The sequence below is a fragment of the Blennius ocellaris genome (genome assembly GCF_963422515.1).
Source record: "Blennius ocellaris genome assembly, chromosome: 24".
Classification (NCBI taxonomy): domain Eukaryota; kingdom Metazoa; phylum Chordata; class Actinopteri; order Blenniiformes; family Blenniidae; genus Blennius; species Blennius ocellaris.
In genome coordinates this window covers 12,913,276-12,927,425 of record NC_137673.1, presented here as the reverse complement: position 1 = coordinate 12,927,425, position 14,150 = coordinate 12,913,276, and the positions used below count along the sequence as shown (strand labels likewise).

General features: G+C 46.6%; 1 protein-coding gene across 1 annotated transcript; it reads left to right on the top strand.

Annotated features, from left to right (window-relative positions):
* Positions 1-506: 506 nt before the first annotated feature.
* On the top strand, positions 507-12,425 carry LOC308147540 (ribonuclease inhibitor-like; the record flags this gene model as incomplete). Its single annotated transcript, XM_080519753.1, has 5 exons — positions 507-643; positions 10,493-10,570; positions 11,182-11,364; positions 11,653-11,826; positions 12,156-12,425. 5 exons carry the CDS (start codon positions 507-509, stop codon positions 12,169-12,171), a joined length of 588 nt encoding a protein of 195 aa, XP_080375879.1. The 3' UTR covers positions 12,172-12,425.
* Positions 12,426-14,150: the final 1,725 nt, after the last annotated feature.

Here is a 14,150-nt window from a genome sequence, read left to right as displayed (position 1 = left end):
CTTCAAACAGCTTTAAGTGAGAATCTCTGTTCCATGAAGACTGAGCTGCTGGCCTTAAAAACACAACTTTCTGGCACTATTTCCTCAGTGCTCAGAAGTTTCGGGGCTCAAAGTTACGGTTACTGAGATGGAACAGTCCCTCTCTACTTGTACAGATGACATCGTCACTCTCTATAACAAAGTTGAACATCTGTCTAAAGAATATAGAAAGCTAGAAAATAAATGTGAGGACCTAGAGTCCAGAGCTCGCCGTCAGAACATACGGATTATCGGCGTTCCGGAGGACGACCCCGCCCCCCCTCTCCCCCGCCGGTGTGGCCAAGCTACTAATGGAGGCTTTGAAACTGGACAGGGAGCCGCTGGTGGACAGGGCTCACCGGTCCCTTATGCCGAGGCCCAGAGCCGGCAATCGTCCCCGTGCCATAGTGGCAAAGCTTCATTATTTCAAGGATTGCTCCGATATTCTCAAGAAAGCAAGGGAATTACAACGCGTGAATCTTTGAAACATGACCATCTCCGGCTTCCCTGATTACACCACCAAGACTGCACGGGCCCGTGCCGCATTCAATGACGTCCGCCGCCAGCTACGTGAGATCCCGGGAGTCCGGTTCGGCTTACTGCACCCGGCCCGACTGCGCATAACGTATGAAGGCACACAGCGAGACTTTACCTCCCCAGAAGAGGCCAAGTCATTCATCAAGACAATCACCAAATAAAGAGGCTGTTTTTCAGTTTCTCACAAGGACATTGCCATCATTACTTTCAAGTTTAATTCATATTACCGGGTGAGTCTGTACGTTCACATATACACCGACTGTCTATAAAGGATGTGCTGTTCTGGAATGGCTCTTATGTAACAAGCAGTGCTTTAAAACTGCAATATTACATTTAATGCGCATTCGTTATTATTATTGATATTAGTAGTAGTTTTATGCTGTAACTGGCGTTCTGTTAGCCATGATGCCATTTATTCCATCCGGTATTCATTGGAGTAGTTCAGGGTTTTTTTGTTGTTGTTGTTGTTTTATTTTATATATATATATTTTTGTTTTGTTTTTTCTTATTTTTCTTATTTTTCTTTCATTTTTATTTTCATTTTTTTATTATTATTTGTGTGTGTGTGTGTGTGTGTGCGCGCGTGTGTGTGTGTGTGTGTGTGTGCGCAGCAGTGTGTGTGTGTGTGTGTGTGTGTGTGTGTGCAGCAGTGTGTGTGTAGCAGTGTGTGTGTGTGTGTGTGTATGTGTGTGTTTGTAGAAGTGTGTGTGTAGCAGTGTGTGTGTGTGTGCAACTGTGTGTGTGTGTATAGCAGTGTGTGTGTGTGTGTGTGTGTGTGTGTGTGTGTGTGTGTGTGTGTGTGTGTGTGTGTGTGTGTGTAGAAGTGTGTAGCAGTGTGTGTGTGTATCAGTGTGTGTGTAGCAGTGTTTGTGTGTGTGCAACTGTGTATGTGTGTGTATAGCAGTGTGTTGTGTGTGTGTGTGTGTGTGTGTGTGTGTGTGTGTGTGTGTGTGTGTGTGTGTGTGTGTGTGTGTGTGTGTGTGTATGTTGGTCTAAGTGACGAAACAGGACATGTGGTCAGAAAACTCACCACATTCCAGGGACATTATTAATCATCAGGACATTAATTGATGAATCAAGCCTCTAATTTGAAAACAAGCCAAAGTGTAGAAGTTCTGCTCAACAGCCTGAAACTAAAGAAACAATCCAGGATGAGCTGCTGATGCAGAGACACAACTTTGTATGTAATGTGTGTCACCACAGCTCCTCCAGTAGAGAAGAGGTGAAGAATGAAACTGTGATTGCACATCTGGAAGGTTTTTCTCCCAACGGGAAAGTTTTCTCTTCATTCATTGATTCTACTGCTACCAGACTGTTATGGCCAATCGTCATAGAATCTTAAGTTCCAGATGTTTTCAACTCCAAACTCTCTGTTGTTTTCCTGGCAGTTTGTTTTGAACTTTGTTCATCTTCAGCTGGAAGATAAAGTTCTGGCAGGATTTCATAGTACCTGGTGTATAATAACACTAGAGTTCATTGATTCATGAAACCGCTCCAGACTTCCTCTCTGCAATAGACACTGAACCACCTGAACCAGCCTGGGCCCTGGATGGAGACGGGGGACACAGACCCTGGTCCTGCTCAGGTCCACCAGCAGCTCCTTGGTCTTCGTCCCACTGAGCTGCAGACAGTTCTGCTCACAGCAGGTGACAAAGTTCTCCTCACTGGCTCTGGACTCAGTCTCATCACCCCCCTGGTTCACCCAACGACTACTGGGGGCAGAGTGACTGTTGGTTTGTTTCCTGCTGTGAGGACCTGAACTCGTCTTCTTCACTGAGGACGTGTGTCGGGGACAGAAACATGCCGTGAAGACCACCTCTTCAGTTTGGGAGCTGTTTGTTCACACTGCAGCTGAAACACCTGTAATGTGGATGGTTTGAGTTCCAGGAAACATCAAAGGGGGAGGAGCAGCTGAGTTCAGGTGATTCGGGTCCAAGAATCCAACCAGGGAACCAGGAAGTATTGAGACTCTGCCTGAGTTCAGACTCCGACTGACAGTCGAGTGTCAGAGAAGAAGAACCTGGTGAGTGTTTGTCCAACTTCCTTCTTAACCTTCAAGTGTGAGCGGCTTTTTAGTGTGTGTGTGCGTGTGTGTGTGTATGTGTGTGTGTGTGTGTCCCAGGTCGGTCCTGATCCCCGGCCTGGCTGAAGATGTATGATGTGGAGGAAGAGGAGGAGGAAGGCTTAGAGAGTGTGAGCAGGTAAGAGACGTCAGACTGAAGAAACGACGGAGCTCCGGGGTTTTGGTTTTCTGATCGTGAGCAGTGAACATCGTCTTCCTGCCAGAGTTCATCCATCTTCACGCCGACTTTGGCAGTTTCAGGGCTCACATGCAGTTTGCCTCTGTTCTCATTCTGGACACACTGAACACAAAGATCAAGGAGACACTTTGTTTTTGCTGCCGTTCTTCATGAGCTGAACTCAAAGATCAAAGATGTTCTATGAACACAAAAGACCTTTTGCTCTCAAGCCTCGTTCACAAATGTGTGCGAGTGCGTGTGGGTGAGGCGACATGATCATATCAATATGCTGATTAGACGGCAGGATTATTGCTCAGGTGCGTCTCAGGCTCGCCACAATAAAACAAAGGTCACTCTCATGTCAGTTTTACGACGTGGGCACGGTGCCACAGACGTCCAGAGCTTTGAGGGAGTGTCAGTCGACGTGCTGACTGCAGGAGCTGCTGGCCCACAATCACATGTTCACTTCTCAACACCCCTTTACCTTGATTCCTAAACGCTCCTCATCCCACTGGATTCATCCCTTCATCATGTTCATTATAGTCATCTGGCTCGTCTGACTAACGGCCCGTCCTCACCAGGAACCCGGTTCACCTGAACCAGATGTTTCTGGTCTGTCATCCTCACCAGGAACCTGGTTCACCTAAACCAGATGTTTCTGGTCTTTCGTCCACACCGGGAACCTGGTTCTCCTAAACCAGGAACCTGGTTCACCTGAACCATATGTTTCTGGTCTGTCATCCTCACCAGGAACCTGGTTCTCCTAAAACCAGGAACCTGCTTCACCTGAACCAGATGTTTCTGGTCTGTCGTCCACACCAGGAACCTGGTTCTCCTAAACCAGGTACCTGGTTAACCAGAACCAGATGTTTCTGGTCTGTCGTCCACACCAGGAACCTGGTTCTCCTAAACCAGGAACCTGCTTCACCTGAACCAGATGTTTCTGGTCTGTCGTCCACACCAGGAACCTGGTTCTCCTAAACCAGGAACCTGGTTAACCGGAACCAGATGTTTCTGGTCTGTCGTCCACACCAGGAACCTGGTTCTCCTAAACCAGGAACCTGGTTATCCGGAACCAGATGTTTCTGGTCTGTCATCCTCACCAGAAACCTGGTTCTCCTAAACCAGGAACCTGGTTCACTGACACTATAGATCTATAGAACGAGAAGGTACTGATGGAGCAGCAGGAAGAGATCGGCCTGCAACTGTTTGTGTTTCTGGTGTGTTTGGTGAGTCACAGCGCCCTGAAGCCTCGTGTTGAGCCGAGTTTATAGAGACGTGTTTATAGAGACGTGTTCACAGAGATGTGTTCTTAGAGACGTATTCATAGAGACGTGTTCATAGTGACGTGTTCATAGAGACGTGTTCATAGTGCGGTGTTCATAGTGACGTGTTCATAGTGACGTGTTCACAGTGAGGTGTTCACAGTGACGTGTTCATAGAGACGTGTTCATAGAGACGTGTTCATAGTGCCGTATTCATAGTGACGTGTTCATAGAGACGTGTTCATAGTGACGTGTTCATAGAGACGTGTTCATAGAGACGAGTTCATAGTGACGTGTTCATAGAGACGTGTTCATAGAGACGTGTTCATAGTGACGTGTTCATAGTGCCGTGTTCATAGTGCCGTGTTCATAGAGACGTGTTCATAGTGACGTGTTCATAGTGCCGTGTTCATAGTGACGTGTTCATAGTGACGTGTTCACAGTGAGGTGTTCACAGTGACGTGTTCATAGAGACGTGTTCATAGAGATGTGTTCATAGTGCCGTGTTCATAGTGACGTGTTCATAGAGACGTGTTCATAGTGACGTGTTCATAGAGACGTGTTCATAGTGACGTGTTCATAGTGCCGTGTTCATAGTGACGTGTTCATAGTGCCGTGTTCACAGTGACGTGTTCACAGTGACGTGTTCACAGAGACGTGTTCATAGTGACTTGTTCATAGTGACGTGTTCATAGTGCCGTGTTCAGAGTGACGTGTTCATAGTGACGTGTTCACAGTGAGGTGTTCACAGTGACGTGTTCATAGAGACGTGTTCATAGAGACGTGTTCATAGTGCCGTGTTCATAGTGACGTGTTCATAGAGACGTGTTCATAGAGACGTGTTCATAGTGACGTGTTCAAAGAGACGTGTTCATAGTGACGTGTTCATAGTGCCGTGTTCATAGTGACGTGTTCATAGTGACGTGTTCATAGTGCCGTGTTCACAGTGACGTGTTCACAGTGACGTGTTCACAGTGACGTGTTCACAGAGACGTGTTCATAGTGACTTGTTCATAGTGACGTGTTCATAGTGACGTGTTCATAGAGACGTGTTCATAGTGACGTGTTCATAGTGACGTGTTCATAGTGACGTGTTCATAGTGACGTGTTCATAGTGACGTGTTCATAGAGACGTGTTCATAGAGACGTGTTCATAGTGACGTGTTCATAGTGACGTGTTCATAGAGACGTGTTCATAGAGACGTGTTCAGAGTGACGTGTTCATAGTGCCGTGTTCATAGAGACGTGTTCATAGTGACGTGTTCATAGTGCCGTGTTCACAGTGACGTGTTCACAGTGACGTGTTCATAGTGACGTGTTCATAGAGACGTGTTCATAGAGACGTGTTCATAGTGACGTGTTCATAGAGACGTGTTCATAGAGACGAGTTCATAGTGACGTGTTCATAGAGACGTGTTCATAGAGACGTGTTCATAGTGACGTGTTCATAGTGACGTGTTCATAGTGCCGTGTTCATAGAGACGTGTTCATAGTGACGTGTTCATAGTGCCGTGTTCATAGTGACGTGTTCATAGTGACGTGTTCACAGTGAGGTGTTCACAGTGACGTGTTCATAGAGACCTGTTCATAGAGACGTGTTCATAGTGCCGTGTTCATAGTGACGTGTTCATAGAGACGTGTTCATAGAGACGTGTTCATAGTGACGTGTTCATAGAGACGTGTTCATAGTGACGTGTTCATAGTGCCGTGTTCATAGTGACGTGTTCATAGAGACGTGTTCATAGAGACGTGTTCATAGTGACGTGTTCATAGTGACGTGTTCATAGAGACGTGTTCATAGTGACGTGTTCATAGTGACGTGTTCATAGTGACGTGTTCATAGAGACGTGTTCATAGAGACGTGTTCATAGTGACGTGTTCATAGTGACGTGTTCATAGAGACGTGTTCATAGAGACGTGTTCATAGTGACGTGTTCATAGTGCCGTGTTCATAGAGACGTGTTCATAGTGACGTGTTCATAGTGCCGTGTTCATAGAGACGTGTTCATAGTGACGTGTTCATAGTGCCGTGTTCATAGTGACGTGTTCATAGTGCCGTGTTCATAGTGCCGTGTTCATAGTGACGTGTTCATAGTGACGTGTTCACAGTGAGGTGTTCACAGTGACGTGTTCATAGAGACGTGTTCATAGAGACGTGTTCATAGTGACGTGTTCATAGTGACGTGTTCATAGTGACGTGTTCATAGAGACGTGTTCATAGTGACGTGTTCATAGAGACGTGTTCATAGTGACGTGTTCATAGTGCCGTGTTCATAGTGCCGTGTTCATAGTGACGTGTTCATAGTGACGTGTTCATAGTGACGGGTTCATAGAGACGAGTTCATAGAGACGTGTTCATAGAGACGAGTTCATAGAGACGTGTTCATAGAGACGAGTTCATAGAGACGTATTCATAGAGATGAGTTCATAGTGACGTGTTCATAGTGACGTGTTCATAGTGACATGGTCATAGAGACGAGTTCATTGTGACGAATTCATAGTGACGTGTTCATAGTGACATGGTCATAGAGACGAGTTCATAGAGATGAGTTCAGAGTGACGTGTTCATAGAGACGTGTTCATAGAGACGTGTTCATAGAGACGTGTTCATAGAGACGAGTTCATAGAGACGTATTCATAGTGACGTGTTCATAGAGACGTGTTCATAGAGACGTATTCATAGTGACGTGTTCATAGAGACGTGTTCATAGAGACGAGTTCATAGAGACGTGTTCATAGAGACGTGTTCATAGACACGAGTTCATAGAGACGAGTTCATAGAGACGTGTTCATAGTGACGTGTTCATAGAGACGAGTTCATAGTAACGTATTTATAGTGACGAGTTCATAGAGACGTATTCATAGTGACGTGTTCATAGAGACGTGTTCATAGTGACGTGTTCATAGAGACGTGTTCATAGAGACGAGTTCATAGTGACGTGTTCATAGAGACGTGTTCATAGAGACGTGTTCATAGTGACGTGTTCATAGTGCCGTGTTCATAGTGCCGTGTTCATAGAGACGAGTTCATTGTGACGAATTCATAGTGACGTGTTCATAGTGACATGGTCATAGAGACGAGTTCATAGAGATGAGTTCAGAGTGACGTGTTCATAGAGACGTGTTCATAGAGACGTGTTCATAGAGACGAGTTCATAGAGACGTATTCATAGTGACGTGTTCATAGAGACGTGTTCATAGAGACGTGTTCATAGAGACGTGTTCAGAGTGACGTGTTCATAGTGCCGTGTTCATAGAGACGTGTTCATAGTGACGTGTTCATAGTGCCGTGTTCACAGTGACGTGTTCACAGTGACGTGTTCATAGTGACGTGTTCATAGAGACGTGTTCATAGAGACGTGTTCATAGTGACGTGTTCATAGAGACGTGTTCATAGAGACGAGTTCATAGTGACGTGTTCATAGAGACGTGTTCATAGAGACGTGTTCATAGTGACGTGTTCATAGTGCCGTGTTCATAGTGCCGTGTTCATAGAGACGTGTTCATAGTGACGTGTTCATAGTGCCGTGTTCATAGTGACGTGTTCATAGTGACGTGTTCACAGTGAGGTGTTCACAGTGACGTGTTCATAGAGACCTGTTCATAGAGACGTGTTCATAGTGCCGTGTTCATAGTGACGTGTTCATAGAGACGTGTTCATAGAGACGTGTTCATAGTGACGTGTTCATAGAGACGTGTTCATAGTGACGTGTTCATAGTGCCGTGTTCATAGTGACGTGTTCATAGAGACGTGTTCATAGAGACGTGTTCATAGTGACGTGTTCATAGTGACGTGTTCATAGAGACGTGTTCATAGTGACGTGTTCATAGTGACGTGTTCATAGAGACGTGTTCATAGAGACGTGTTCATAGTGACGTGTTCATAGTGACGTGTTCATAGAGACGTGTTCATAGAGACGTGTTCATAGTGACGTGTTCATAGTGCCGTGTTCATAGAGACGTGTTCATAGTGACGTGTTCATAGTGCCGTGTTCATAGAGACGTGTTCATAGTGACGTGTTCATAGTGCCGTGTTCATAGTGACGTGTTCATAGTGCCGTGTTCATAGTGCCGTGTTCATAGTGACGTGTTCATAGTGACGTGTTCACAGTGAGGTGTTCACAGTGACGTGTTCATAGAGACGTGTTCATAGAGACGTGTTCATAGTGACGTGTTCATAGTGACGTGTTCATAGTGACGTGTTCATAGAGACGTGTTCATAGTGACGTGTTCATAGAGACGTGTTCATAGTGACGTGTTCATAGTGCCGTGTTCATAGTGCCGTGTTCATAGTGACGTGTTCATAGTGACGTGTTCATAGTGACGGGTTCATAGAGACGAGTTCATAGAGACGTGTTCATAGAGACGAGTTCATAGAGACGTGTTCATAGAGACGAGTTCATAGAGACGTATTCATAGAGATGAGTTCATAGTGACGTGTTCATAGTGACGTGTTCATAGTGACATGGTCATAGAGACGAGTTCATTGTGACGAATTCATAGTGACGTGTTCATAGTGACATGGTCATAGAGACGAGTTCATAGAGACGAGTTCAGAGTGACGTGTTCATAGAGACGTGTTCATAGAGACGTGTTCATAGAGACGAGTTCATAGAGACGTATTCATAGTGACGTGTTCATAGAGACGTGTTCATAGAGACGTATTCATAGTGACGTGTTCATAGAGACGTGTTCATAGAGACGAGTTCATAGAGACGTGTTCATAGAGACGTGTTCATAGAGACGAGTTCATAGAGACGTGTTCATAGTGACGTGTTCATAGAGACGTGTTCATAGAGACGAGTTCATAGAGACGTGTTCATAGTGACGTGTTCATAGAGACGAGTTCATAGTAACGTATTTATAGTGACGAGTTCATAGAGACGTATTCATAGTGACGTGTTCATAGAGACGTGTTCATAGTGACGTGTTCATAGAGACGTGTTCATAGAGACGAGTTCATAGTGACGTGTTCATAGAGACGTGTTCATAGAGACGTGTTCATAGTGACGTGTTCATAGTGCCGTGTTCATAGTGCCGTGTTCATAGTGACGTGTTCATAGTGACGTGTTCATAGTGACGTGTTCATAGTGACATGGTCATAGAGACGAGTTCATTGTGACGAATTCATAGTGACGTGTTCATAGTGACATGGTCATAGAGACGAGTTCATAGAGATGAGTTCAGAGTGACGTGTTCATAGAGACGTGTTCATAGAGACGTGTTCATAGAGACGTGTTCATAGAGACGAGTTCATAGAGACGTATTCATAGTGACGTGTTCATAGAGACGTGTTCATAGAGACGTATTCATAGTGACGTGTTCATAGAGACGTGTTCATAGAGACGAGTTCATAGAGACGTGTTCATAGAGACGTGTTCATAGAGACGAGTTCATAGAGACGTGTTCATAGTGACGTGTTCATAGAGACGTGTTCATAGAGACGAGTTCATAGAGACGTGTTCATAGTGACGTGTTCATAGAGACGAGTTCATAGTAACGTATTTATAGTGACGAGTTCATAGTGACGTGTTCATAGTGCCGTGTTCATAGAGACGTGTTCATAGTGACGTGTTCATAGAGACGTGTTCATAGAGACGAGTTCATAGTGACGTGTTCATAGAGACGTGTTCATAGAGACGTGTTCATAGTGACGTGTTCATAGTGCCGTGTTCATAGTGCCGTGTTCATAGTGACGTGTTCATAGAGACGTGTTCATAGTGACGTGTTCATAGTGACGTGTTCATAGTGACGTGTTCATAGTGACATGTTCATAGAGACGAGTTCATTGTGACGAATTCATAGTGACGTGTTCATAGAGACGTGTTCATAGAGACGTGTTCATAGTGACGTGTTCATAGTGCCGTGTTCATAGAGACGTGTTCATAGTGACGTGTTCATAGTGACATGGTCATAGAGACGTGTTCATAGTGACGTGTTCATCGTGACGTGTTCATAGAGACGTGTTCATAGAGACGTGTTCATAGTGACGTGTTCATAGTGACGTGTTCATAGAGACGTGTTCATAGTGACGTGTTCATAGAGACGTGTTCATAGAGACGTGTTCATAGTGACGTGTTCATAGTGACGTGTTCATAGAGACGTGTTCATAGTGACGTGTTCATAGTGCCGTGTTCACAGTGACGTGTTCACAGTGACGTGTTCACAGTGACGTGTTCACGGAGACGTGTTCATAGTGACGTGTTCATAGTGACGTGTTCATAGTGCCGTGTTCATAGTGACGTGTTCATAGTGCCGTGTTCATAGTGCCGTGTTCATAGTGACGTGTTCATAGTGACGTGTTCACAGTGACGTGTTCATAGTGCCGTGTTCATAGTGACGTGTTCATAGTGCCGTGTTCATAGTGCCGTGTTCATAGTGACGTGTTCATAGTGACGTGTTCACAGTGAGGTGTTCATAGTGACTGAGCAGGAACCAGCTGGAGGATTCATCAGTGAAGGTTCTGTGTTCTGGACTGGAGAGTCCAAACTGTAACCTGGAGACTCTGAGGTCAGTTCACTGTCTGGAGGTAGAATCTGTTGAGGAGTTTAGGAGGATCCAGATGTTGGAGGACAGAGGTGGACTGAGCTCTGCAGCATGTTCGTGATCAGCATGTTTTTTTTTTTTTTTATTAAAAAAAAAGACATTTTTAAATACATTACAGTCATTCCAATGTGCTTTTATAGAGAAAATAGAAAAGCCCAACATATCCACATGAGCAAGCAGGTGTGTTTGTGACTGTGGAAAGAAAAACTCCTCCAACAGAGAGAAACTTTGTAGAAACCAGAGTCAGAGGTGGAGGAATTCTGTGGACCGGTTGGGGTGAAAGGATAGAGGAGAGGAGAGGAGAGGAGAGGAGAGGAGAGGAGAGGAGAGGAGAGGAGAGGAGAGGAGAGATTAAACCAGCATGAGCAACAACAGAGCAAAAACCAAAATAATCACAACAATTATAACAAAAGCAAAAACAAAAGTATAAAAAACAAAGAACAAAAAAAAGAAAAGTCTGGAGAAGAAAAAAAAGTCTGAAGAAGGTTCAGTCTTCCAGTCTGAACTTCTTCACTCTCAATGACTTCAACATCACACTTTGTCCTCTAATCTCACTTCTTTCTCTCTTTATTCAGGTTGAATGACTGCAGGTTGTCAGAGATCAGCTGTTCTTCTGTGGCCTCAGCTCTGAAGTCCAACCCCTCCCTCCTGAAACATCTGAAACATCTGGACCTGAGTGGGAACCAGCTGCAGGATTCAGGAGTTGAGCAGCTGTGTGGTTTTCTGGAGAGTCCACTCTGTAGTCTGGAGACTCTGTGGTCAGTTGACTGTCTGTTACTGTTGTAGAAGGAGGAATGTTAGTGATGTGAGGCTCTGGTCCTGCAGTGAGAGATGGACTGAGCTCAGCAGCTTCTTACTGATGTGTGTGGACATGAGGAGGAGTGTGAAGGTTGTGCTGACATGAGGATGATGAGTGTGATGATGAAGATCCACAACAACAGAACAGCTCATTGATCAGGACTCAGTAATGAGGAGCTGCTCATTTCTCCATCAACACATCTGATTGGTTCTCCTCATTCATTCTCATGCTTTCTCTCTTTATTCAGGTTGAGTTACTGCAGTTTGTCAAAGATCAGCTGTTCTTCTGTGGCCTCAGCTCTGAAGTCCAACCCCTCCCACCTGAAGGCGCTCTACCTGAGTTACAACAACCTTCAGTATCCAGATGTGGAGCAGCTGGTTGGTCTTCAGAAGAGTCCAGACTGCAGCCTACAGACTCTCTGGTCAGTAGATGTTGGAGTGAGTCCCTGCTGCTTCCAGCAGGTTTCTACTAAACACAGTTAGTGTGAGAACAAAGATCCAGTGTTGGACGTCTCAGTGAGGCTGTGAGAGGACAACGCTGAGCAGCTTCAGGATTGGACAGCAGAGGACACAGTCAGCCAATCAGAGGAGCCACAGGCTCGTTGTGTTGGTCTGACAGTGGTGGTCCTTCATGAGCTCTGAGCTGCTGCTGTGGACAGGACTGAAGTCCTGCTGCTCCTCAGAGACTGTCCTCATGTCCTCTGACCTCTGTCCTCTGACCTCTGACCTCTGTCCTCTCTTCTCTCTGCAGGTGGGGGGACTACTAAGACCAGAGAGGACGCTGTGTGTCCTGAAGGTCCACTGAGGACAGCAGAGAGGACACTGTGTGTCCTGAAGGTCCACTGAGGACAGCAGAGCTTCATCCAGCAGTGAGCGACAGAGGAACCACCAGAAGATCTGCTGAGTGTCGGTGGTGCAGTGTGAAGAGCTGAGAGAGTCCAGCATCGAACCAGGGTTCCTCCTCCTCCTCCTCCTCCTCCTCCTCCTGCTTCTCCTCTTCCTCTTCCTCCTTCTCCTCCTGCTCCTCTCCTCCTCATCCTCCTCGTCCTCCTCGTCCTCCTCCTCCTCCTGCTGCTCCTCCTCCTCCTCCTCCTCCTCTTCCTCTTCCTCCTCTTCCTCCTCCTCTTCCTCTTCCTCTTCTTCCTCCTCCTCTTCCTCTTCCTGCTCTTCCTCCTCCTCCTCCACTTCCTCGTCCTCCTCGTCCTCCTCTTCCTCCTCCTCCTCCTCCTCCTCGTCCTCCTCTTCTCTTCCTCCTCTTCTCTTCCTCCTCCTCCTCCTCCTCCTACCCCTCTTCCTCCTGCTCCTCCTCCTCTTACCCCTCTTCCTCCTCCTCCTGCTCCTCCTCCTCCTCCTCCTCTTCCTCCTCCTCTTCCTCCTCCTCCTCCTCTTCCTCCTCGTCCTCCTCCTCCTCCTCTTCCTCCTCCCCCTCCTCCTCTTCCTCCTGCTCCTCCTCCTCCTCCTCCTCTTCATGTGTTGGTTCATTGGAAGCTGTAGAGATGTTTTGTTGTTTGTCTAAATTCTTTGTTGAGGTTTGAATCCCGTTCCTTCATGTTGGACCTTAACAAGTGTCCTTCAGAGGACAATGAGACTCTGGAACCTTCAAAGAGGGACCTGGTGTGTGTGGGACTTTTCCAGCTTGTGTAAAGTGGAGCAGGAGCTGGTCAACACTCCATCAAGCTGTTCTCCACCTTCACCTCCATCACCTGAGGACGTGTCCACAGCACAGAGAGTGGACAGAGCATGGACAGAGACCGTTGGTGTTCCAGTCACGTCTCATTGTGTCTTGGTCTTGACATGGAGGAACCTGGGTCATGGAGGAATTGACAGGACAGGATCATGGTGCAGTTTGCTGAAAACTAATTGATTTGAGTTTTTAGGAAATGTTCTGCCTGTACAGTAATATACAGTAATATAACGTACTGCGTGATTTAAGTGTGTAATTGTGAAAGATGTTGATGTTGGTAAATGATCACGTCAATATGGACCACAGACAGTACAGTGTACACTGTTTTTAATAAATGAACATAAGCTGCACCCACCAGATTTAAAAAGAATATATATATTTGTACATATACAGTACAAACACTTGTCTATCAGTACATGTGTCCACGTTGTAACAGGGCATGAATTTCACTGTGGGATTGCAGGTTTTTTCTTCTTCTTTTTTAAAAATAAACAAGTTTTAAACACTGCTTCCATGGTGGGTGACGGACTGGACTGGAGGGAAAGTGTCAGGAGTCACACACCTCGCTCCAGCACCGGATCCTCTCTGGCACTCCTGCAGACAATCAGCTAATTGATTGTCAAGCAGTCTTAAGCCCTGCAGGGAGGAGGGTCCGGTGCCAGAGGATTGCTAGTCTTCACTCCGTGTGGAGGTGCGTCGGTGTTGTCCTCCCCGGGGGGTGAGTGTCCTCCCCGGGGTGGTTCCCGTTCCTGTTCCTGTTCCGACGCCGGCTCCAAGAAGTTCCCCGTCCGGGTCCCGTCCCGGTTCCAAGAGTTCCCCGTCCGGGTCCCGTCCCGGTTCCAAGAAGTTCCCCGTCCGGGTCCCGTCCCGGTTCCAAGAAGTTCCCCGTCCGGGTCCCGTCCCGGTTCCAAGAAGTTCGTCCCCCGGGTCTCGTCCCGGTTCCAAGAGTTCCCCCCAGAGATTCCCCCGGGTCCCGTCCCGGTGCAAGGAGGCCCGCGAGTTCCCCGGGCCCCCAATGCCCGAGATCCCCGAGAGGCCCCGTCCCTGAAGATTCTCCCGGGT